Source organism: Enhydra lutris, unplaced genomic scaffold (genome assembly GCF_002288905.1).
Source record: "Enhydra lutris kenyoni isolate GAN:26980312 unplaced genomic scaffold, ASM228890v2 scaffoldscaffold7, whole genome shotgun sequence".
In the NCBI taxonomy this organism is placed as follows: Eukaryota; Metazoa; Chordata; class Mammalia; order Carnivora; family Mustelidae; genus Enhydra; species Enhydra lutris.
In genome coordinates, this window is record NW_019154091.1 from 36,008,271 (window position 1) to 36,031,274 (window position 23,004).

At 45.3% G+C, this 23,004-nt stretch overlaps 1 protein-coding gene and 1 long non-coding RNA gene across 4 annotated transcripts; one reads left to right on the forward strand and one right to left on the reverse strand.

Annotated features, from left to right (window-relative positions):
• Positions 1-1,506: 1,506 nt before the first annotated feature.
• On the forward strand, positions 1,507-22,958 carry LOC111141964 (polyhomeotic homolog 1). 3 transcript variants are annotated; one of them, XM_022494849.1, is made up of 15 exons: positions 1,507-1,566; positions 4,524-4,681; positions 6,213-6,323; positions 7,325-7,405; positions 7,952-8,101; positions 8,700-8,855; positions 14,443-14,938; positions 16,407-17,191; positions 17,965-18,112; positions 18,358-18,569; positions 19,157-19,271; positions 19,959-20,067; positions 20,285-20,435; positions 20,903-21,134; positions 21,959-22,958. In XM_022494849.1, exons 2-15 carry the CDS (start codon positions 4,568-4,570, stop codon positions 22,111-22,113), a joined length of 3,015 nt encoding a protein of 1,004 aa, XP_022350557.1. In that variant the 5' UTR covers positions 1,507-1,566; positions 4,524-4,567; the 3' UTR covers positions 22,114-22,958. The 3 variants fall into 3 exon arrangements, with proteins under 3 accessions (XP_022350557.1, XP_022350558.1, XP_022350560.1); XM_022494850.1 differs by having other exon boundaries at positions 8,724-8,855; XM_022494852.1 differs by lacking the exon at positions 8,700-8,855.
• LOC111141966 lies at positions 13,790-16,394 on the reverse strand. The gene is made up of 3 exons (XR_002640231.1): positions 15,728-16,394; positions 14,951-15,031; positions 13,790-13,990 (listed from the first exon to the last, which is right to left on the reverse strand). It is a non-coding gene; the product is annotated as an uncharacterized LOC111141966 (long non-coding RNA).
• Positions 22,959-23,004: the final 46 nt, after the last annotated feature.

Below are 23,004 nucleotides of genomic sequence, written 5' to 3' on the forward strand. Positions count from 1 at the left end.
TGCAAATCTAAACGGATCTAATTTATAAACAAAGAGAAAACTCCTATTTTTTTCCTCTAAAAACAAAGCATGCATTGGCTTTTAAAGGAGAGAATTAAGAGAAAATAACTGACGAAAACAGACTTTAGAAAAAAATATGACGTAAAAAATAGTTACTGGATTAAGAGGACACCAGAAAAGCACCAGCCTCAGTTACTAGTCCACGAGGAGTCCCCCAGCCTTCTGTAAAGGTAAAGGAGGGCAGTTATCTTTGTTCTGTGCACCGAAGTAATCCAAGCTTCCAAATCAGGAGGCGACACATCCTAGGTGCTCTGCGAATATTTACTGAATATTCTCAAGACTAGGAGAATTAAAAACTGACAAACTGCTATCGTAAATAAAATGACAAAGGCTACTGCCTCATCCAGTGTTTAGCATCCCCAAATACAGCTCCATTGTTCTGTTCTCTTTATACCTCTTCCCTTATTTTTGTCGTTCTCTTTTACATACACATTTAAATCTAAGAACACACACGTACATAAAATCCCTGAAACTACCGACTTAAATGTGTTATTCAAAGCAAGTCTTATTGAGTGGCTGCTTTTAAATGAACGTCAACTCCTAATGGGTTCAGTTTCTGAGCAGCCTTCTTTCCCGCCTTCTCGGAGTTGAGGTGAGGGATTAAACAATCAGCATTCTCTCTCCAATTCCTCAGTCTTTTTTTTTTCCCCCCGTTCTCTCCCTTTTTTCCCCCCGCCCCCGTTCTCTCCTTTCCTCGGCTTAATTCCCTTTCCCAGTCTGTCGTTTCTCTTAGGGTTGTGGCTTCGCTTTCTCCCTCTCTGCTTGATCGTCCCTTTGATCCTTTCTTTCTATCCCTTATTCCCAGAAGCTCCAGAAAATACCTCCTTTTTCCCCCCCTTTTCACGTCACTTCCCTCCCTTCTCCCATCTCCTTGGTGAGAGCGAGGTCCCCACTAGAGGCCAGCACTTTCTCAGTTTCGTTCCTCCAACCGGGGAGCAGAACTCGGAGAGAAAGAAGGGAAAAAAAGAGGAGAAAGAGAGCGAGGGGGGGGGGGGGGAAACAACAAAAAACCAACCCGGGGGCCTGGAGCGCAGAGGCCCGGGAGCGGCGTCGTCATGGCAACGGGCGCCGGCAGGAAACGAGGGACGCGCGGGAGGGAGGACGGGGAGGAGGGCGCCGAGGGGAGGGGAGGGACGGGGGAGGGGTCCAGCTGCCCCGGAAGCACCTCCCCGCCAGCCCCCTCCTCCAGCCCGGCCCGCAGCCCCCGGCCCGCAGCCCCCACCCTCTCGGCCCGGCAGGAAGTGACAGGCCCGGAGAGAGCCCCGGAGGCCTGGCAGAGCCGCGGCCGGGCCCGCACCCGGAGCGGCGGGAGGGGCGGGGAGCCGCGGCCGCGCCGGGCACCTCCCACCCCGCCCTCGGCGCCCCCGCCCCTCCAGGAAGGGGAGGAGGAGAGGGGAGTCCGCCGCGGAGGCCGAGCGAGCCCCCCGCCCAGCCCGGCGACTGGGGACCCCGGCACATGAGGTGGACGCCCCCCGGGAGCACTCGGGTGCAGAGCCAGGCGCGAAGGTACCCGGGCGGCCGCGGGTTGGGGAGGGGCAGGACCTCTGGGGGCTTGGCTGCGCGGGGATGTTTCTTCAGCCACCTCCGTCTGTAACGCCCCAGGTACCTCCCCCAGTTTCTTTCCCTGCCTACCTCTGCGCTTCGCTCTGCGGTCCTTCGGCTCTGTCTGTCCAAGTCTTCTTGCTATTCATTTCGCTGCGCTGAATGCCGTCTGTCCGTCACTCTAGTTGCTTCTGACTGCTCATTTTCTCATTCATTTTTCCTTCTCTGACTTTGGTCCTCCCATCCAAGCATGCTGTCTGGTAATCTCCCTGCTTTTTATGGTCCGCTTGGTCCCTCGGTCTCCAATTCTTGACTCCTGTCTGTCTCTCTCCTGCTTGTCTCCCGGCTATCAGTAAGCACATTTCCCTGCTCACTTGGGTCAGTTCACTCCTGGCTCCACTCTATCTGTCCCCTTCCCCTCGGTGTCTTTGATTCCTCTTTGGAACCTCATTTTCATCAAGGTTCTGTATACAACAAGGACCCCTGGGCGCTTACTATCCCTGTTCTCCAGATCACTTCCATTTCTTTGGCACAGTCTTCCCCAACAACCCCCCACTCCCTTCTCTTGCCGCCTTCTGTGTCCCATACTTTCTACAAGACAGAGTTTTAGGTTTAGGGAAATTTATTTCCTCCAACTCTTGGCTCAGTGGACCCAGGCGCAGGTCCACTTAACTATTTTTTTCTATCTGCCTTCTAGAGGTCTGTGCTCCTTACCCACCCAAACCGACCCAATGAACCCAACCCAGCCCATACACACTCAAATACTACCTTTCAGGGTGACAATAGTTTAGCGATTGTGGGCACCTCTGTGGATCAGCTTCTCACACTTTCTCTCCTGATGTAATTCTGAACATTTAAATGCACTGTGCCTCCCAAACCTTTTGTTGTTTTCATTTTCTGTATTTAATTGTGCAGTCCCAACGTTGATCACAAGTGAATAGATCTGTGTGCCTCGGGTCTAGGACTCCTGGTTTTGATGTCAGTTTCTCCTGATTTTATTACTTAAGCCAGTATCTTTCCATCTCTATTTTCATTTCACAATCTGAAAAAAAAAAAAAAGACTTCCATTTTGGGGGAGATGTGGGGTCCTACAGTATTAGCATTTTCACCTATGAATGTAGGAGTTAATGTCTCCTCTAGCTGAAGAAGGGGTCTCATGTCTTTGAGTACAGTAAACTAAGTCCATTGATCTATACAACTATGCCATGCTGCCTCTAATCCTTACCCACTTTTTTTCTTCACATGCTGATAATGAGGATTCATGGGTCTGTATCTGTTTAGTGCTTTGATATTGTGGGAGAAGATAACTATAGAGTTGAAGCTGATATGATTTCTCCTGTGTACTCCTTGGGTTATATTCCATGTTTGCAGTGACGTTTGCTACACCTAAATAAAACTGAAGAGATGGGTTGAGTATGTGGGGGATAATGATGCGATCAGATGATATTGGGAACTGAATAAGAAATCTCCCCAACTCTGTTTCCAGGGCCAAGTGGTTTGATTTTATTTACTTTATTTTGGATGTAATCATTATGATAAATCCATTGTGATAAAACTGTTGACAGGCCTTAGCAGAAATTCTGGTTTGATGTTTACATTCCTAAACCAAACAGTGCTTTGCTGACCTAATATTTCTAGTGGCCCCGTGCCTCCAGAGTAGAGAAGGTAGTGTCTAGGCCCAACAAAAGAGGAAAAAAAAAGAAGAATGAACAAAACCCCTTACTGTCATTTAGTGTTATTTGGAGGCATATTTCTTCTTGCTTCTTTTCTCCTGTCTCTGCTTGGTTCCTAGCAATGTCTTCATGTCTTTTGGCAAATTTTAGTGTAGACCGCAGAGAGTAAACTCTGATTACTAAAGTGAAAAGTTTAGTTTTACTTTCTTGAAGCCTTTCATTGCTGTGTATTTAATATGTTTAATGCCTGGTAGTCATTTGTTAAAATGATATATTCAGTTGCGAAGGCTTTTCTGCAAATGGGGGAACTGAGGGGCTGGCAGGGAAGGTGATGTGCCCACGGTGTCTTTATTAGTAGCTGAGCTGGAATCAGACAGCTATTTTGGCTGCAGACTAGCTCTCCTACCTCCTCGTTTTTGTTTTGTTTTGTTTTAAAGTTATATTTAAGTAATCTCTACACCCAGTGTAGGGCTTGAACTCATGATCCCAAGATCATGACTTGCATGCTCTTCCCACTGAGCCAGTCAGGCGTCCTCTACTTCTAGTTTTATGACTTTCCATGATGCATTTAACATATCTGTATCTTGAGCCCCTGCTCCATAAAATGAGGACAGTGAACACTCAAACGAAATGACACTGCTTTTTTTTTTTTTCCCCCTGGTTTGAGGAAGCATCACGTATTAATGTAAAGACTTGATACCTACTAGGATAACTTCTTTAATCTCAGAAAACCTCATTTCTACAATTATAAGATGGGGACAATCATATTTACCTTAAAGCACTATGAGAGGTAATGGAGATGAAGAGCCTAGGCCAGCGAGAGGAGGCACCTGGTGGCTTCTCAGTTGGTGGTGGCCATTGTTAAGGTGATGTTGGTACTGATGTTGCAGGTGCAGATAAAAATGAGAAAACAGTAACTTTTAAGCGGGACTATTTTAAACTGTTACAGATGCTATGGGAATGTAAGGTAGCCTTAGTATTATGGTCTTACATTCTAGCCACTTGATATTTAATAGATAGTCATGAGGGAATCTGTAAGGGTTTCTTTTGAGACACTGGATAGCTTCAAAAGATGGTACAGGAAGCATATGGTTATAAGTGTGTATTGCAGATTTGGTAGTCAAAGAAGCCCAAGGAATCATGGATAACAGAGGGAAGAGAGGAAGAGTATTAGATAACATGAAAAATAACAGGAAATATTAGTTTGAGATCAGGTGTGAATTTTAATCCTTCGCTACTTCCATCTAGGTCTTGAGTCAGAGCAACGGCTTTTGAGACCCTGGACCACTATCATGGAGACTGAGAGTGAGCAGAACTCCAACTCCACCAATGGGAGCTCCAGCTCTGGGGGCAGCTCTCGGCCCCAGATAGCTCAGATGTCACTGTATGAACGGCAGGCGGTGCAGGTGAGGCTCAAGTGTGAGGGGCTGTGATCTGTGAATATTGGCTTCAGGTGGGCACTGGTGCTGGAAGATAGCCGCTCGTTGTTCCTTTCCAGCAAACTGGGAGAGTTGGATTAGGTGATAACTAACGTCCCTTCCAACTCTGAGAATCTTAGGAGTTTACAACAGTTCAAGCAAGCAGAGAATGAGATTCAGTCTTCAAATCATGGTTTTTTTTTTTACCATTCAGTTCATGTAGCTAGAGTCTAACTAACCGTTTCTCTTCATGGATTGTCAGGTTTTTAACCTTTGGTCTCTCTTGTAAATCATCCTGAGTAATGGAAGTATGAAACTCCTTGGAGTTTTATTTTTAGACAAATAGTAAATCCTATGCTTTAAAAAATCTTGGGAATGGGGCATTTTACTCAAAATATCTTAGTTGCTAGAATAACTAGGCACAAAATAAGAATAGTTCTGGTTATTACGGAATAAGAATACAGTAATAACCCAAAGGTGACACTCAAACTGCATTACCAGTGTCATCTTTATAAACATTTATGTGTTTGACATGCCAGTTATTTGAAAATATTACTTGATAAAATCTTTCACAAGCAACTATTTACTCTATTTTTCATCATTTTCAACCACTTGGGGCTCTGTCACCTTTGTGTCCTAGAACATGGTCTTTTGTGTCCCTAGAATTGTGTCCCTAGAATATGGTCTTTATTTTTTTCATTCATTTATTTTTAAGTAGGCTCCATGTTGGAGCCCAACCTTGGGCTTGAACTCATGACCCTGAGATCATAGACCTGAGCTGAGAACAAGAGTTGAATGCTTAACTGACTGAGCCATCCAGGCTCCCCTGTTTTTACTTTTTTTAAGTAAGCTCTGTGCCCAGTCTGGGGCTAGAACTCACAACCCCGAGACTAAGAGTTGCATACTCTACCAACTGAGCCAGCCTGGTGCCCCTTCTTCTCTTTATATTATTTGATGTCCAGTTTATTTTCAACTTGTCTAGTCCCAGTTCTTTTTCTTGCTATGTCATTTTGGGAATTCCATTGCATTTTGGGAATTAAGAGTTCATGTGAGTTACATTGCTTATATTCCTTTTCTTTATATACAAGAATAGAGAATAACAGAATTAATTGTTTCTCCACTTTTTTTTTTTTAAAGACTTTATTTATTTCACAGGCAGAGATCACAAGTAGGCAGAGAGGCAGGCAGAGAAAGAGGAGGAAGCAGGCTCCCTGCTGAGCAGAGAACCCGATATGGGGCTCCATCCCAGAACCCTGGGATCATGAACTGAGCCGAAGGCAGAGGCTTTAACCCACTGAGCCACCCAGGCACCCCTGTTTCTCCACTTTCTGAAGACTATGTGAACTTACTAGTTCTAATATAAAAATGGGCAAATCAGATGTTGATTTAGCCACATTCCCCATCTCCCTTTGTTTTTCTTTTTCCCAATTGTCCCTTTCACCTTATCACAATCATTTGCATAGAATAGGAATTAGGAGTGATTCATTCTAAGTGGGTTGATCCTCTCTTTTCCTCTTAGGCTCTGCAGGCACTGCAGCGTCAGCCCAACGCGGCTCAGTATTTCCACCAGTTCATGCTCCAGCAGCAGCTCAGCAATGCCCAGCTGCATAGCCTGGCTGCGGTCCAGCAGGTGAGAGGTCAGCAGCTAGCTGGCCCAAGAGGGAGGGGATGGGCACTACAGGTGGGTTGGGGCATACTGCTTCCACTCCTCCTGCCACTCAGGCTAGAATCATAGTCTTTTCTACCTCCTGTCCTCCTATAGGAGGCTGAAGGGATCTTAGTTTTTGGGGTTGCAGTAGGAATTAGGAGGTAGAATGGCTGTGTTCCAGAACTGCACTGTCCAATATGGTAGCCATTAGTCACGTGTAGCTGTTGAGCACTTAAAATGTGGCCAGTCCATATTGAGCTGTATAGTACAATTTTGGATTTCAAAAACATAGCATGAGAAAATATAAACTATCTCAATAGTTTGTTTTTATTGGTTGTATGTTGAAATGAGATACATTGGCTTGAGTAAAGTTTATTTCTCCTGTTTCTTTTCACTTTTTTACTTTTTATTTTTTAAAATTTTATTTATTTGAGATTGAGAAAGAGAGCAAGATAGAGCGAGCACAAGCTTGTCAGGAGGGGAGAGGGAGAGAAGCAGGCTTCATGCTGAGCAGGGAGCCCGAGGGCCGGACTTGATCCCAGGACCCTGGGATCATGACCTGAGCGGAAGGCAGACGCTTAACTGACTGAGCCACCCAGTTGCACCTCTTTTCACTTTTTAAAAATGCATACTAGAAAATTATTTATGTGGCTCACATTGTATTTGTTTTAGACAGCCCTGGGTTAGACATATGAGTGACTCATGATTATTATCTGATCAAAGGTTCTTCTTCCACCTAAAAGAAAGTGGGAGGAGGGGGGCAGAGTACCTGATTGCCCCAGAAGGGTTATGTGGGAGTTATTAGGCTGGCATATGTGGTAATGTGAGGGTTTTGGAATTAGTGAATATACTTTTCCTTGTTCCATAGTAGAGCCTCTGGCTTTTTATCTGAACTCTCTATTACATTTTGTGCCTGTGATTCCAAGATTCAGTCTTTTCCTCCATTGTCTCTGCCCTTTCTTGTTTCCTTTCCCCTCTAACAGGCCACGATTGCTGCCAGTCGGCAGGCCAGCTCCCCAAACACCAGCACTGCCCAGCAGCAGACTACCACCACCCAGGCCTCAGTGAGTAGTACTGGGTCTCCCCACTGAGATGCTTCCTTCCCTGGGTCTCTGGGTGAAACATCCTTGTGTATTGAGCCGTGAATGATGATGATTGCTCTTACGTAGACAATATTAGTAAAAGGGAAACAACTGACCTGAGCCTATATCGGAGTCTCAGGGAGGAGGTCTAAGAAAGGAGAAAGAAAATCCTGGCGAAGAAGGGATGAAAAAGGAAGGGGACTCATCTCTGGACCTTTTAACGAGGCGTGAAGTCTGTTCCATTTTGTTCCTTTTCCCTCTCAGCTAGTAATGTTAGTAGTTAGGTTAGCGGTTAGGGACTAGTTTCTTTACTTTGGTATTACCCTGCAGTAGTCAGGATGACAGTTATGGTCAGGAAGGTATTATTCATTTCCCCTGACTCTGAAAATGAGATCGTCTGTTCTTAAAAAAAGAAGAAGAAAATGAGATATTCTGTTCTTGACTGTGTCCCTCTGCATTTGTCAGTGATGTGCATTTCTTTTTACCTTTCCAAAATCCTTAGTTCTGGTTCCTTTCTGTACCACACAGATCAATCTGGCCACCACGTCGGCCGCCCAGCTCATCAGCCGATCGCAGAGTGTGAGCTCTCCCAGTGCTACCACTTTGACCCAATCTGTGCTACTGGGGAACACCACCTCCCCACCTCTCAACCAGTCCCAGGCCCAGATGTATCTACGGGTAAGCCACAGACACAACCGCCATTGTTCCAGAGGCATAATTGTTCTGCCCCTGGCAGACTTGAGTGAAAGCTGTTTGATATAAATATGGTTGCCCAAATATGGTAAGATACGCTGATGGACTTTCTAGGCCTTACCTATCTCTAGAAGTGGTGCTTGGTATTCACAGGTAGCCTGCAGATTGCATTGAGATCCTAAGTGAGAAGGTGTTTGCCTTAGTCTTTTTGACTGAAGTAGTGTCACATATAATCTAATCTTTAAACCTGTGGCTCGAGTACCCAAATTCTAAGTGTTATCTCTTAGCCTATCTACTTACTATGCATAAATACTTGCTCTAAAATCCTCATTGTCTCAACTTCTTTGATGTTTGACTCTTTGATATCAATCTATAGTTTTATATACATTCTAAGTTTCCTTCTGGATGATTCATTGCATATGGAGAATAAGGGTCTCCTGGGTTGGTGTGGAAAGGGGCAGGGCTTAGCAGTTTCGTATCTTCTGTTTATTTTGTCTTGTGGTCCTTCCCTTCCATTTCTTCTGTCTTTCTTCTTCTCTTGTTCTCTTTCCTTTGCTCTTCCTCTTCCTCCTCTCCTTGCCAGCCACAGCTGGGAAACCTATTGCAGGTAAACCGGACCCTGGGCCGGAATGTGCCTCTAGCCTCCCAACTCATCCTGATGCCTAACGGGGCGGTGGCTGCAGTCCAGCAGGAGGTGCCATCTGCTCCATCTCCGGGAGTTCATACAGATGCAGATCAGGTCAGTGGCAACCACTTGACCTGCGGATGGGCACTGGGGAGGATGAAGGGAACCACCACAGACCAGGGCCTACCCTGCTACCCCATGACGACATCTCAGGGTTCTTATTTTTTCTCCCCTTTTCTTCATTTCCATAGCACTCGAATTTCTTGAAACTTTTGAGTTATCTGAGTTAGGAAGGGAGGTGGAGTTGACTGAAAACAGCCCTGTGGACCTGGGAAGCCTTATTCTCAATCCAGGGCAGATGTCCTTACATTCTTTTAGACCTCCGTGGCTCAGTTTTATTCAGGATCTTAATTCTCTCTCTTTGCAGTGCTCTCTTAGTGAGGGATGGCTGAGGGAATTCTGCAGTTAGGTAGATGTGAAGCCCACCAGGCTGTCGCAGGAAGGATGTTTGTGTCCTTCTCTTTATGAGTTACTGTGGCTGCTGACTCTCAGTGGTCTCTGTGCCCATGAAAGTGTTCCTCACCATTGCTTTCTGTGCCTTACCCCCAAACATGGACATGGATTTCGAGCCTGAAGTTTTGGCTTCTTATGATGGAATACAAATTGAGATCTTGTAATAACTTTTTTCATTCTCTTAGTTTATCAGTTAGCAAGTAAATAGTGAGGTTGAGCTCTTTCTACTGATGTGCTCAGATATATACTAGAAACTTGGGAAGCTTGGAAAGAAAGACAAGTCAAGTCTTCAAAGATCTTAGAGAACAAAGAAGTACAAAGACCTTAGTGCCCAAAAGAGTACAAAGTAAATGGTCCTAACTCAGAGTGACATATGAGTTTAGAGAAGAGTTGGCTGCATTCCTGCTCAGTGACTTTTGGGATACTTGAGCAGTTTCTCGAAAGATTGGTAGGATTTGATTTGGAGTTAGAAGAAAACTGGAGAGAGAACAGTGTGTGTAAAGCCATGACTTGTATGTGACTGAATTGGGGATGAGTGGGTAAAGTGGAGACAGCACACCTGATGTTAGAAAAGGTCATTGTCAGGGAGAAGTATGAAAGCCAAGTAACTTTGTAGGTAGCAGGGGTCATGGCTGGCTATTGAACAGCAGATTAATAGGATAAGGACAATACTTTGGAAAGAATCATCTGGGAACATGTGCCTGGAGAAGAAAGAGGAGTTAAGGAACCTAGTAAGAGATTCTTGGGGCTCATTTAGTTACTAGGGTAAGACGTTCGTTTTTTGGTTGTTGTTGTTGTTTTTAAAGATTTTATTTATTTGACAGACAGAGATCACAAGTAGGCAGAGAGGCAGGCAGAGAAGGAAGAGGAAGCAGGCTCCCTGCTGAGCAGAGAGCCTGATGCGGGGCTCGATCCCAGGACACTGGGATCATGACCTGAGCCGAAGGCAGAGGCTTTAACCACGGAGCCACCCAGGAGCCCCAGACGTTCGTTTTAGACTATGGTAACAGCATCGGGATCAGAGGATGAGGTTGAGACTGGTTTCATATCCAGTTCTTTGATTTATCCATCTCTTTACTCATCAGATATTTGAATGTCAATATATGAAGGGACAGAGTAGTGTTTGAAAATAAGAATCTGATTCCAAGTCCATGACTTACTGTGTGACCTAGGAAGACGGCCTAACATCTTTTTGCCAGTTTCTTTGTGTATAAAATAGCTGTTGTTAAATACCTACCTTGGAGTGTGTTGAGGATTAAATGACTTAGAGATGACAAATCACTGAAGCACCAGACATTAAACAAAAATCACCTGAATGGCTTAACAATTGCTTCATTAGAAAGTACAGAGTGCTCTGAAAACACAGAAAGAGACCTTATTCAGCCTTGGGATTGGGGTGAAAGTTGAGAAGACCGCCCCGAGGAGGTGACATTTAAATTGGGTGTCTGGTGAAGGCATGGAAAGAGAGTGGTGAAGGCAATGGAAACCTTATGTCCAAATACCCCTTGAATCCAAAGAGGAGGGAAGGAGCTTTATATATCTGAGGACTTGAAAGAAGACCTGCATGCTTGGAGTTTGGCAAAGCGGGATGGAGATGGTGCTGGGGAGGTAGGAGAGACTTCTTCTTGCAGGGCATTGGGGAGAGTGTTTAGGATTTTGGGCTTTATGTGAAGGGTGATAGGACATTATGGGAGGATTTTAAATTTGGAAATCACATGGTGGGGTTTGAGGCTTGTTCATTTGTTTGTTTAGAGACTATGTTGGGGGCATAGTGGCTCAGTGGGTTGAGCATCTGCTTTCGGCTCAGGTCATGATCCCAGGGCCTTGGGATGGAGCCCACATGGGGCTCTCTGCTCAGCCGGGAGCCTGCTTCCGTCTCCCACTCCCCCTGCTTGCATTCCCTCTCTCACTGTCTCTTTCTCTGTCAAATAAATAAGTAAAATCTTAAAAAAAAAAAAAAAGACTATGTTAGCTCCTCTGTAGAGAATAAATGGAAGCGTGTGTGAATAAATGAGTGTGAATCTAGGGACAACAATTTAGAGGAAAGATGGTGTTTGGGTTAGGCAGTAACAATGGATGTGGACAGAAATGAATAGATTTGAGAAAAAACTTAGAAGATCTTTGAAAAAGGAAAGCTGATTCAGTTGAGAGAGGTGCCAGGGACGAGATGTGACAGCAGTGAGGTGACTGCGTAATGTGACTAGAGAGGTAGACTGTTGGAGAAGTGGAACTTCTGGTGAGGTTAACTTTTGTACACCGCTGTCTTGGATGTGCTTGTGAGTCACTGGGTCATGAGGTCAGCAGTTTTAGATAGCTGGTGCTTGAGTATAGAGAGAAGGTCTGCATGGAAATAAACATTCAAGAGTAGACACAGGATAATGGAAGTCAAGAGAGCATATGGCATTGCTTAGGGAAAGGTACGGATTGGTATGAGAAATGGAACCCTGAGGGTTAGGACTGCTCCTTAGAAAATAGAACAGCTCAAGGTCAGTAGAGGCTGATGAAATGGCAGAGGGAGTAGAAGGTGAAACAGGAAAATCTGGATTGTGTAGCATCATGAAGACAAGGGAGCAGAACGTTAGAAGTGGCAGGGAGTCCTCTGTCAAATGTAGTAGGACAAGAAAGAGTTACCAATATGGACAGAGAACCATTTCAGTGGAGTTTGGGGGTGTGGGGGGGTTGAAGCCAAACTAGTATCACCTGAGGAATGGCTGGATAGTGAGAATAGATGCAGTGAATGTAAACAATTATTACCAGTTTAGCAATCAAAGGAAGGGGGGATGAAGCTGGGGTTGGGGAAGTGGGGTTCAGGTGTGATCGGAGGGTGCCTTAGAGGGGAGGTTGAAGAGACAGGAAGGAATTGATAGCACAAGCTCCTTGAGAAGGAGGAGAGCTGAGGCCCTGAGTGTGGAGAAGGATTTGATAGGAGGGCTGATTGAGGGGAGAGCAGGGAAAATGTGGTGGTGGGGATTCATGAAGGGGATTATAGATTTGGTGATGGAACTGCTCACATAGTGATTTTATCATCTCTGCAGGGGTGATGAGGAAGAGGGGGAAGAGCAAGTGGTTCTGAGGTATATTGGGAGACTAGGAAAGTTTTGAGTAGTCATTATGGAAAGCTGATTGGAAACAAACTATATAATTGTCGTATCACATTAAGTGCCCCAACACCCCATCCTGGTAATTCCTGTAAAGTCCTGTAAAGCTCTCTCAAAAGCTCTCACCTCTTTACTGCTCGCCTGAACTCAGGTTCCTTGTATTTTTCACCTGCATTACTCTTCTAGTTTTCTAATTGGTCTCTTGACTTCAGCCTTGTCTACCTCTAAGCGTCTTCCATATTATCCTCAGAATAAGTTTTTCAATAAGAAAATACATGTTGTTCCTAACGTTATTTTAAATGGTATTTCTGGTGTGCCGAGTTTGATAAGTCATAATCCTTGGTTCATGATACCTCTCAGCAGTGGTCCAATCATGGCCCAATCTTATTTACTTACTATGTTTTAATGATGTAATAAGCATTCCCCAGCTCCACCCACTGCCTGCCCCTACCTATGGTAACAATGGTTCTGATTCCTAGGTTCATCCTGCCCTGTGTCCCTTTTTCTATAGTTTTATTGTGTTTACATGGGTTTTTCAAAAGTACTTCTTATTATGGAAAATTTCAAACTTATGCAAAAATAGAAAAATACATGAATCTCTGCACACCTGCTAACCAGCTGCAATATTTATCAACACACAGCCTTTCTCTCCAGGCCATTTCCCTCCACTGTGGATTATTTAGAAGTAAATTCCAGATACCATATGTTCTATATATTTTATACACACACACACATACACACATTTTATATATATATATATATATTTAAGTGTAGAAGGTCTTTGTGCTGTATGTAATTTGGGGGGAATACTTTCTTAATAGCTTATTGTCAAGATCCATCTGTATTGTTGCATGTCGTTGTATTTTGTTAATTTCGATTTCTCTGTAGTATTGAACCATGTGAATATACTGTGGTTCATTCATCTTCTCTTCTGATAATGGCCATTTGGGTTGCTTCCAGACTTCCATTAACTGAATAGTGCTGCTGTGGACTTCCCTACACATGCCTCCTGTTGCTATAGGAGCAAGAGTTGCTCCTGCAGAATCCCTGGATCAGAGGGTGTGTGAATGTTCAGCTTTAGGATAGGATGCCAAACAGTTTTCAAAGCAGTTTTACTGATTTACACTTCTGTCAGCAGTGTTTAAAAGAATGGTTTCAGCTGTAGTGTTGATGATCTTTATTCTGATTAATAGTCTTCAGTGGCTTCCTGTCATTTGAAGTGCTCATCAGTCTTCTCTTCATATTTCGGAGTACTTACTCTATCAGGCACTGTGCTAGATGCTGGAAATACAACAGTGGGGAAGACAGACTTTCTCTTCCTCATTTGAACATACTGAGCCCTTCCCGATCTGGCATGGTTCTATCTCCCCGGCCTCAGCCTGTCTTCCTAGCTTCATTTCTTGCCACTCCCTCTAACTCACCCCAAACATAATGAAATATTTATAATTTCCAAAAATGCTCTGCTCTTTCTTCACTCGATGGTCTTCCAAGTGTTGTTACCTGTGTCTTCAAACTTCACTTTCCCTCTCACCCATGGAGTCTCAGATGAAACAAAAGACTTTCAGGAAGTTTTCCCCAGTCTCCCCGGGCTGAGTCTGTCTTCCTCCTCTGTGCTCCCATGGCACTTTGTGCAGATCTCTGTATAGTATGACAGGTTTATTGGTGATTTTCGTGTCTGTCTTTTCTGGTAGAAAGTACTCATTATTAAGAGCAGGGACATTGTCTTTCGTCCCTGCATTTCCAGTATCCAGTGTACTACCGGAAACATAGTAGGGTATTTGGTCAATGTTGAATGAATAAACAGAAGAAAGGAAAATTTGAGACATTTCGAAGGAATAAATGAGCGAACTTGCTGATAGATTTGATAGTGAATGAAGGAGATTAAAAATCAAGTAGGATTCAAGAGTCCCTCCCCGGGTGACTGGAAGGACTTCAATGTATGTAATTGTACAGGTAAGGGGACAAGTTTTGAAGGGGGCTGGGAATATCTGTAGCTGTCTTCACTGCTTCTGAATCGGTCACAGAAGTCTTTGACCTTCATGCTTCCTGTTCCCCTCTTCTCAATATATCTTTTTCTTCTTATCTTTCAGGTGCAGAATTTGGCAGTGAGGAACCAACAGGCCTCAGCCCAAGGACCCCAAATGCAAGGCTCTACTCAGAAGGCCATTCCTCCTGGAGCCTCCCCTGTCTCTAGCCTCTCCCAGGCCTCTAGCCAGGCCCTCGCTGTGGCTCAGGCTTCCTCTGGGGCCTCAGGCCAGTCCCTCAACCTCAGTCAAGCTGGCACAGGCAGTGGGAGTAGCATCCCAGGGTCCATGGGGCCAGGTGGTGGTGGCCAGGCACCTGGGGGCTTGGGTCCGTTGCCTTCCTCAGGAATGGGTGGGGGTGGGAGCTGTCCCAGGAAGGGCACAGGAGTGGTGCAGCCCTTGCCTGCAGCCCAAACAGTGACTGTGAGTCAGGGAAGCCAGACAGAAGCAGAAAGTGCAGCGGCCAAGAAGGCAGAAGCAGATGGGGCTGGTCAGCAGAATGTGGGCATGAACCTGACACGGACAGCTACACCTGCTCCCAGCCAGACCCTTATTAGCTCAGGTAAGCTCTCACCTCTCACAATGTCATTCTCTCAGAACTTGTTTGAAATCCTCAGAGTACTTTTCTTTGCCATTTATCCTGCTTCTCTGGGTCCTGGAGTAGTGGAAGGAAAAAAAAAATCACATCAGCCTTTATCAGATTAGTCCAGGGAGAGAGTAGGACAGGTAGCAGAAGTAGATCTCTGTTCCACAAGGCAGCAATCTGTACAAATTGCTTTGTCCCCTTCTTAGGCCCTGAGTTTGTCAGTTTATCCATCCCACCCATTCATTTATCCAGTTCTTACTGGGTATTGCCTACTGTGCTGTAGGAGGTGTTAGGGATGCATCTTTTTTTTTTTTTTTTAAGTTATTAACATATAATGTATTATTTGGGGATGCATGTTTGAACAACAGATTCCTTGTCCCCATGGAGTTTACGATTTAGTGCAAGGGATGACTTCTCTCCTTACTCTGTTTAATGATGATTAGTTGGACCAGGGTAGAGTGGAGATGGTCTAAGTGCCTTAGAGCACTCAGGACTAGCAAACGGTTAGTTAGTATAGTTAACTTGTGATCATCTGTATCAAGGATAAGGATAAAAAAAGGAATAAATAATAATAACCTCAAATGGTTTATAGTTGCTTTTAGAATGTGGTTCGGTATAGTTAGATGTGCATACCTCACTTGGTAATGTTTATTTTTACCTGCCTTGTTTCCGGCACTTCTGTTGTTGCTCTGTTTGGATGATTTGCTTACAAAAAAGTTAAGAGTTAATCACCAGCTGTACTACTACCACCTAGTATTTACATACCCAAGCACTCTGTTTCCAAAGTGTTTTCATGTCACATGTGCTCTCTGGGCGATCTGGGAGACTGGTGTGTCTTTGCTTCACCTGCAGTGGAGGAAACTGCATAAAGGCTGGGCCTGCAGCCACTGACTCTTATGCCTTCTTGTAGGTGGTGACCAAACTGATGAGTCTGAAAAACCAGGCATTCGTGGGAGGATGTTGGAATCTTTACCTTTGTGGACATTAATTCTCTCAGTGACCATTGAGTCTTTACCATGTGCCGGGCATGGGGCTGGGTTCTAGGGATGTAAAAATGAATAGAGCAAGGACTCAACCCTTGAAGAACTCAGTCTAATCATACAGGAGATGGGCCAGCCATTCTCCTTTGCTGGGTCAAACGATCAGGATTTAGTGTAGCAAAGAAAATAAAAGTTAGATAGCTGCAAGAAATTACCAAGGACCGTGAAATGATTGGGCAAGGGACTTCTTCCCTGGAGGTGCTTCACTATGGAGAGAGACTTGGTTATGTCTGACTCAGAGGCAAGAGTGTGAATGAAATTATCTCTTGGGTCCGCCAGGTTCGATTTCCCTTCACTGTGTGATCCCAGAGCCAAGTGCACCTTGGAAAGGTGATTTCCCTTTCAATTTGTAACGATGATAATTTTCCGCTCTTCTTTGTTCCGCTCGGGGCGCCCCGCTGTAGCCACCTACACGCAGATCCAGCCCCACTCCCTGATTCAGCAACAGCAGCAGATCCACCTCCAGCAGAAACAGGTGGTGATCCAGCAGCAGATCGCCATCCATCACCAGCAGCAGTTCCAGCACCGGCAGTCCCAGCTCCTCCACACAGCCACACACCTCCAGCTGGCCCAGCAGCAGCAGCAGCAGCAGCAGCCGCCGCCCCCGCCCCCGCCGCCAGCTGCCACCCTCACTGCCCCTCAGCCACCGCAGGTCCCACCTACTCAGCAGGTCCCTCCTTCCCAGTCCCAGCAGCAAGCCCAGACCCTGGTTGTTCAACCCATGCTTCAGTCTTCACCCTTGTCCCTCCCACCTGACCCAACCCCCAAGCCACCCATCCCCATCCAGTCCAAACCACCTGTAGCACCTATCAAGCCTCCTCAGTTAGGCGCTGCTAAGATGTCAGCTACCCAGCAACCACCACCCCATATCCCTGTGCAAGTGGTGGGCACCCGGCAGCCTGGGACGGCCCAGGCACAGGCTCTGGGGTTGGCACAGCTGGCCGCTGCTGTCCCTACTTCCCGGGGCATGCCCAATACAGTGCAGCCCAGTCAGGCCCATTTGGCCTCCTCGCCACCTTCATCCCAGGCTGCCGGGGCCCTGCAAGAGTGCCCTCCCACGCTGGCGTCTGGGATGAGCCTCGCTCCTGTGCAGGGGACAGCGCATGTGGTAAAGGGTGGGGCTACCACCTCCTCACCTGTTGTGGCCCAGGTACCTGCTGCCTTCTACATGCAGTCTGTGCACCTGCCGGTGAGTGAGGTCTTGAGTGGACCTGGGGCTCAGTGGAGCTTAACTTAGGAGGGGAGTAATGAGTTCGGAAGGTTGAGATACTGATACTTATCATTACTTCCTTAGAAGCCCCATCTCCAAATACAGCCATACTGGGGTTAGGACTTAGGAATTGGGTGGGGGAGGGGAACCGCAAACATTTAGTCCATAACAAATAGATAATATGTGTGGGTGAGTGAGCATGGCAGGTGAATATGGTATTGCACCAACTGCTCTGTGAATCATATTGTTTCATCTGTAACAACGATCTGTTACAAACTGTAACACTTAAAAGATATGGTTTGTCCTTTTGTAAGAGAGGCATTGATGGAAGGTTAAGACACTGGTATTTATTTGTTCCTTTTGTAGGAAAGACATTACCGTGTATAATAATCTGTACTTCACACTGCTTGATTTGCTCCTGAAATCATTCTGGGTTTTTGGATCTGTACTAAATTAGGTCAAGATAGCCTTACTCACTTAAGTTGGTCTTTAGAAAAACGGTGGTTCTCGGTGGAGCCATAATGAACTAGAATCCTGAGGTGTAGGTCAGGACTAAATGTGACATTTTCTTTTGTCCTGATGTAGAAGATACACTTCTTGGGAATGACCGGGAATTCTAGTGTACCATGGGAAGTATGCAGATTGGGTAATCTGGAACCAAGAACATTTTCACTAATAGTATGGTGGTCATTGAGGTTCCTTATGTCCTTCATTCATACATCTTGGTTTCTTTCCTGTTTTTCATTGTATAGAGCAAACCCCAGACATTGGCTGTCAAACGCAAGGCAGAGTCTGAGGAGGAGAGAGATGATGTCTCCACATTGGGTTCAATGCTTCCTGCCAAGGCATCTCCAGTAGCCGAAAGCCCAAAGGCCATGGAGGAGAAGAGCAGTCTTGGAGGTAACTGACTTCTGCAGTGTGATTTGAGTGCAGAGATTAGAGAACTGTTCTGAGTGAGCTCAGAGCTAAATCTGGTTCTGTAGAAGATGACCCTGAACTTGGTGGACCAATGGGTAGATCCAAAAACAGGGACTCCAGGGTGAATGATCAAAGGTGAACATGTATTATTGTGGAAGATCAGACTGGCTTGGCTAATAGATGGATCAGTTACGTCATCCTCTTATCTGTTCCTTAATCTGTTCCAGAGAAAGCTGAACCGGTGACTGGTGTGAATGCTAGTACTCCAAGCAGTGAACTAGTAGCCTTGGCTCCTGCCCCAGCTGCACCCCCCCCTACACTAGCCATGGTGTCCAGACAAATGGGTGACTCAAAACCCCCACAGGCCATCGTGAAGCCCCAGATTCTCACCCACATCATTGAAGGCTTCGTTATCCAGGAAGGAGCAGAGCCTTTCCCGGTGAGGGCAGGGCCATAAGGTGGGACTTTCAAGTGGGGACTTGATCTGATTATTATCTTTCCAAAGTTCACTAAAATCAAATCTCAGAACTATTTAATTATTGGAGAATGGTTTAATTCTATTGTTTGTATAGTTAATTGTGGAGGAGGAAGGGAAGGGGGAAAGGAAACAGTATGTGTAGACCAACAAATGCAAATGTTGGGAAGAGGAGAAGAGAAGGAAGAAGCTGTAATGTTTAGTTACACAAACTAGGCTGTCTCATAATGAAGAAATTTGTGGTAGAGAAGTTAAGGGACTTTTCTAGATACCAGGAGTTGCAGAACTAGGCCTAGAATGCAGGTGTCTGCAACTTTGGAAGGAAAAGGACAAGCTAGGGTGCCAAGTTAAGAACATGTTTTCCAGTGGCTTATCTGAAAAGAGCCAGGTAGGGCCTCTTGATTGCCATGTTGAGAAATGTTTTTCTAAACCAGACGTGGCCATTAACTCTGAGAACCAGGCAAAGACATGGCAGTGAGAAATACTGGGGAAAGTTATAGAGAAGCAGAAAGGAACTAGGCTAACTTAACTGTAAACTTTTTCTGGCACAGGTGGGTTGTTCTCAGTTACTGAAAGAGTCTGAGAAGCCACTACAGACTGGCCTGCCTACAGGGCTGAATGAGAATCAGTCAGGGGGCCCCTTGGGAGGGGACAGCCCATCTGCTGGTAAGTATTTATTTAGAGACCCATCTGGGGAAGGAGGCTCAGGGAGATAGATGTGTTTGAGCACTCATTGTTAAATAGTAATTATTTAAAGTGGGAGTTGTATGAAGTCCAGCCACATGCAGGAACATTTTGATATTAAATATCAAAATGTATAGAATCACACAAAAGGAGTTCCCTATAGAATTAGGGTAATTTTATCAAGCTAACCTCTTGAATTATTTACTCTTAAGTATGTATTTTTCAAAAGGTGATGTAAAATAGGATATTTCTAAATTTCCATTTCTCATTCTAGGTTTTATCATCTATATTAAGGACTCCAGTTTATATTACTCCCACTGCTTTTGTAAACTTGTGTTGGGAGAGGGATCCAACATCTTTTTAGTTAGTAATTAGTTCCTCTCTCCTATTCTAAAATGCAGTTTTGTTGGCAACCTGAGAGTATAAATTGGGATCAAGTTAGTCACTGAAGATGGAAACTGGGCTGGTTTAAGTCAGGAAGGCCATGATGTTCCTGAAGGATGTGTCTTTATGGTTTTGGATTTTGAACTTTGTTTTAGGGATTCCGAATTAGATTGTGTAGGTCTTGAGGGGCAAACCCTGAAAGTAATTAGCCAGCTGTGGGCCTAATGATGGCCTGAGCAGCAGCGGGATCAGCAATAGGCTCCCAAGGGATGCGTTATTTTCCAGAGCTAGATAAGAAGGCGAACCTCCTGAAGTGTGAGTACTGCGGGAAGTATGCTCCTGCTGAGCAGTTTCGAGGCTCCAAGAGGTTCTGCTCAATGACCTGCGCTAAGAGGTACTGTGGGCACCTGCCCCTTCCTTACCTTCAGCACCAATTCCTCCATCGAATAGCGGGCCCCTTCCCTAGGATCACCTTATAGCTGACACTTCTGGTCTTCGCTTTTGTGTTCTTCCCCAAGTCGGTTCTTAAAATACCAACTCCCACGTAGCCATGGGTAGCCCGGCGGTCTCCTCTAGCACTGCCGACACTCCGAATATGCCCCGACCTGTAGGTATAATGTGAGCTGTAGTCACCAGTTCCGGCTGAAGAGGAAAAAAATGAAAGAGTTCCAAGAAGCCAACTATGCTCGCGTTCGTCGGCGGGGACCCCGCCGCAGCTCCTCGGACATCGCTCGTGCCAAGATCCAGGGCAAGCGCCACCGGGTGAGCTTCCGTTGCACGGCCAGCTACCTTTAAAATGGTCCTTCTTCCTTCCTCTTTTCCTGCCAGGCAGTTCCTTTGCCCTGATAAAAGAGTATGAGACCAGAACTCTTGAGTTCTGTATTGATAGCATTTGTCCAGATTCCAAGAGATCGTGACTCCTTGTCTCTTCTCAAGTGATTACTGGTTCATGTCCGCACTAATCATTATATCACATTATATTTGACAAAATCTAGATCGATCGTTGGAAGAAGGGGTGAATCAAGAAAGTGATAGTTTATACTTGGAAGTTACTTGAGGGTGGACTAGTGACTCCGGGCATTTGCCAACAAAGTACAGTTTCTTCACTCTAATACTAGTTTTTGCTCTGTGCCTAGTATTAACCCAAACCCCGTTGGCTGGGAAGGGGCGAAGAAAAGAAATGTCCTGACACTGTTCATGACCTCATGGCTTTGTGTTGTTCTCCGTAGGGTCAAGAGGACTCTAGCCGGGGTTCAGATAATTCCAGTTACGATGAAGCACTCTCTCCAACATCTCCTGGGCCTTTATCTGTGCGAACTGGGCATGGAGAACGTGACCTGGGGAACCCCAATACGGCGCCACCGACGCCAGAATTACATGGCATCAACCCTGTGTTCCTGTCCAGCAATCCCAGCCGTTGGAGTGTGGAAGAGGTGTATGAGTTTATCGCTTCTCTACAAGGTATTGAGGGCCTTATCCAGGAGAACCCAGATCACATACAGGTTTACTTTTCTTTAGATTATCCCACATGGGCCTTTGTGACAGGGAACAGAATGGACTTTTAAGCAGTAGGCACTTAAGTATGGTATGGCAGGGGATCTATTCTTCGTATTTACACAAAGTAACTTGCACACACCCTGGTTTAATTTCCTTTTGGGCTGATTGTCCTCTACTGTGTCAGCAATCTTGCAGTGTTTGATTTTCACTTTTCTATTTCTTACCAGTAATTTTTAGATAAAGCATATTTTTTATATGTGATTTTTGTGACACCTGTCATGGATAAAAGACTGTTTCCACTAATGGGATTAGGAAAGTAGGGGCCACTGTTATCCCACACTCTTCGAGGCAGGATTGTTTATAAACTCTTGACAAAGGATGGTTTTCTCTAGAAAAGAAAATCAACTTACCCTTTTTGCCATTTGTCTGAACCCTGGGCTCTTAAACAAAGATGTCATAAAGGCTCTGAACTTTGTTTTGCTAGTGTAAAAGAAAACATATGATCTTGCTCCTTCCCTTTTCTCCCTCAAGCTAGTTGAATGAAGTTATTTCTGTGATTGAACAGCTTTGTTATTCTTTCCTCTTGGCTTTTTTAAATAGCCAGTTTCTCGGATTTCATTTTACTTCCAAAGCTTGCCACCCCAGACTTTTATATTCCTGAATTTAGGATGAGTACATTGGGATTAACCACTACTGGATTCCCGTTTTTCACCTTCAATTTCCCCCTCCTGTCCTCTGTACGTACCACCACATAGCTTTTCACATTTATTCCCACCGTTTCCTTCCAGGCTGCCAAGAGATTGCAGAGGAGTTTCGTTCCCAGGAGATTGATGGACAGGCCCTTTTATTACTTAAAGAAGAGCATCTTATGAGTGCCATGAACATCAAGTTGGGCCCTGCCCTCAAGATCTGCGCCAAGATAAACGTCCTCAAGGAGACCTAAGGTGGCCCTCTTGCACAAACGAGCCTAAGGCAGATACTCTCCACTGTCCAGGTTATAACCTGGTACCAGCAGACTTTACAGGGAAGAAAGAGCTGTTCCAATTACCCGAATCTTCTGCAGAGGGGATTACTGAGACAGGGAAGAGAAGTGCAAGAATTGGTTGCTGGTGCTACATGGCGGCAGCTGTGATATTTTCTCTGGTTCTACCTTATTTTTTAAAATCATTACAGTTCTCACTTTTCTCACCTACCCTAATCCAATCTTTATAAAAGCAGTCTAGAGAACTAGGACTGCTCAGCCTTATCCTGGAGTGGAGGATCTAGCCAGGGTCTCAGCTCTCCAAGAGTAGACGGTACCGTATGGTAAGGCAGTGGGTGGGACGTAGGTGTGCCTCAACAGTGGGAGAGATAGGGTTTCTCTAGCTTGTGTGACACAAGTAGCGACATCTGGTACTCCCTCTCTTCCCTCTGGATTGCCCAACTGTGGCTGGGGCCCAGAGATTTCTTTGTTGTCGCTCCCTTAGTATTGAACGTTTTCTCCTGCATCTGTGGCAGGCTCGCTCGCTGATGCAGAGACTTGGTGGGCGTCATTCTGATTTGCTGCAGGGGCTAAAAGGTGTGTGGTACACACATGGTTGTCATTCTTTTTGCATCCCCCTGCTCCCTTCAGTTTCTCTGTTGTATCTCCTGCCCTTTCTTTTCAATTCCAACTCTGCTCTGTCCTATAGCTTTATTAAAACGGGAGTGTGTGGGGCTGAGGTCAGGAGTATAAGTACCTACCTTAGGCGCTATTCCTTATACAACAAAAATATTAAATATTTTTTTCCTTCTCTGTAAAAGGATAAAAATTGGTCTGTTGTCTCTTACTCCATTCCAGTGTCTCTACCCTCTT

Coding starts and splice junctions, on each gene's coding strand:
- LOC111141964 (XM_022494849.1), top strand. CDS start 4,568: ATGGAGACTGAGAGTGAGCAGAACTCCAACTCCACCAATGGGAGCTCC. Junction 18,113..18,357: donor GGAGAAGAGCAGTCTTGGAG/GTAACTGACTTC, acceptor AATCTGTTCCAG/AGAAAGCTGAACCGGTGACT. Junction 21,135..21,958: donor GTTTATCGCTTCTCTACAAG/GTATTGAGGGCC, acceptor GTTTCCTTCCAG/GCTGCCAAGAGATTGCAGAG.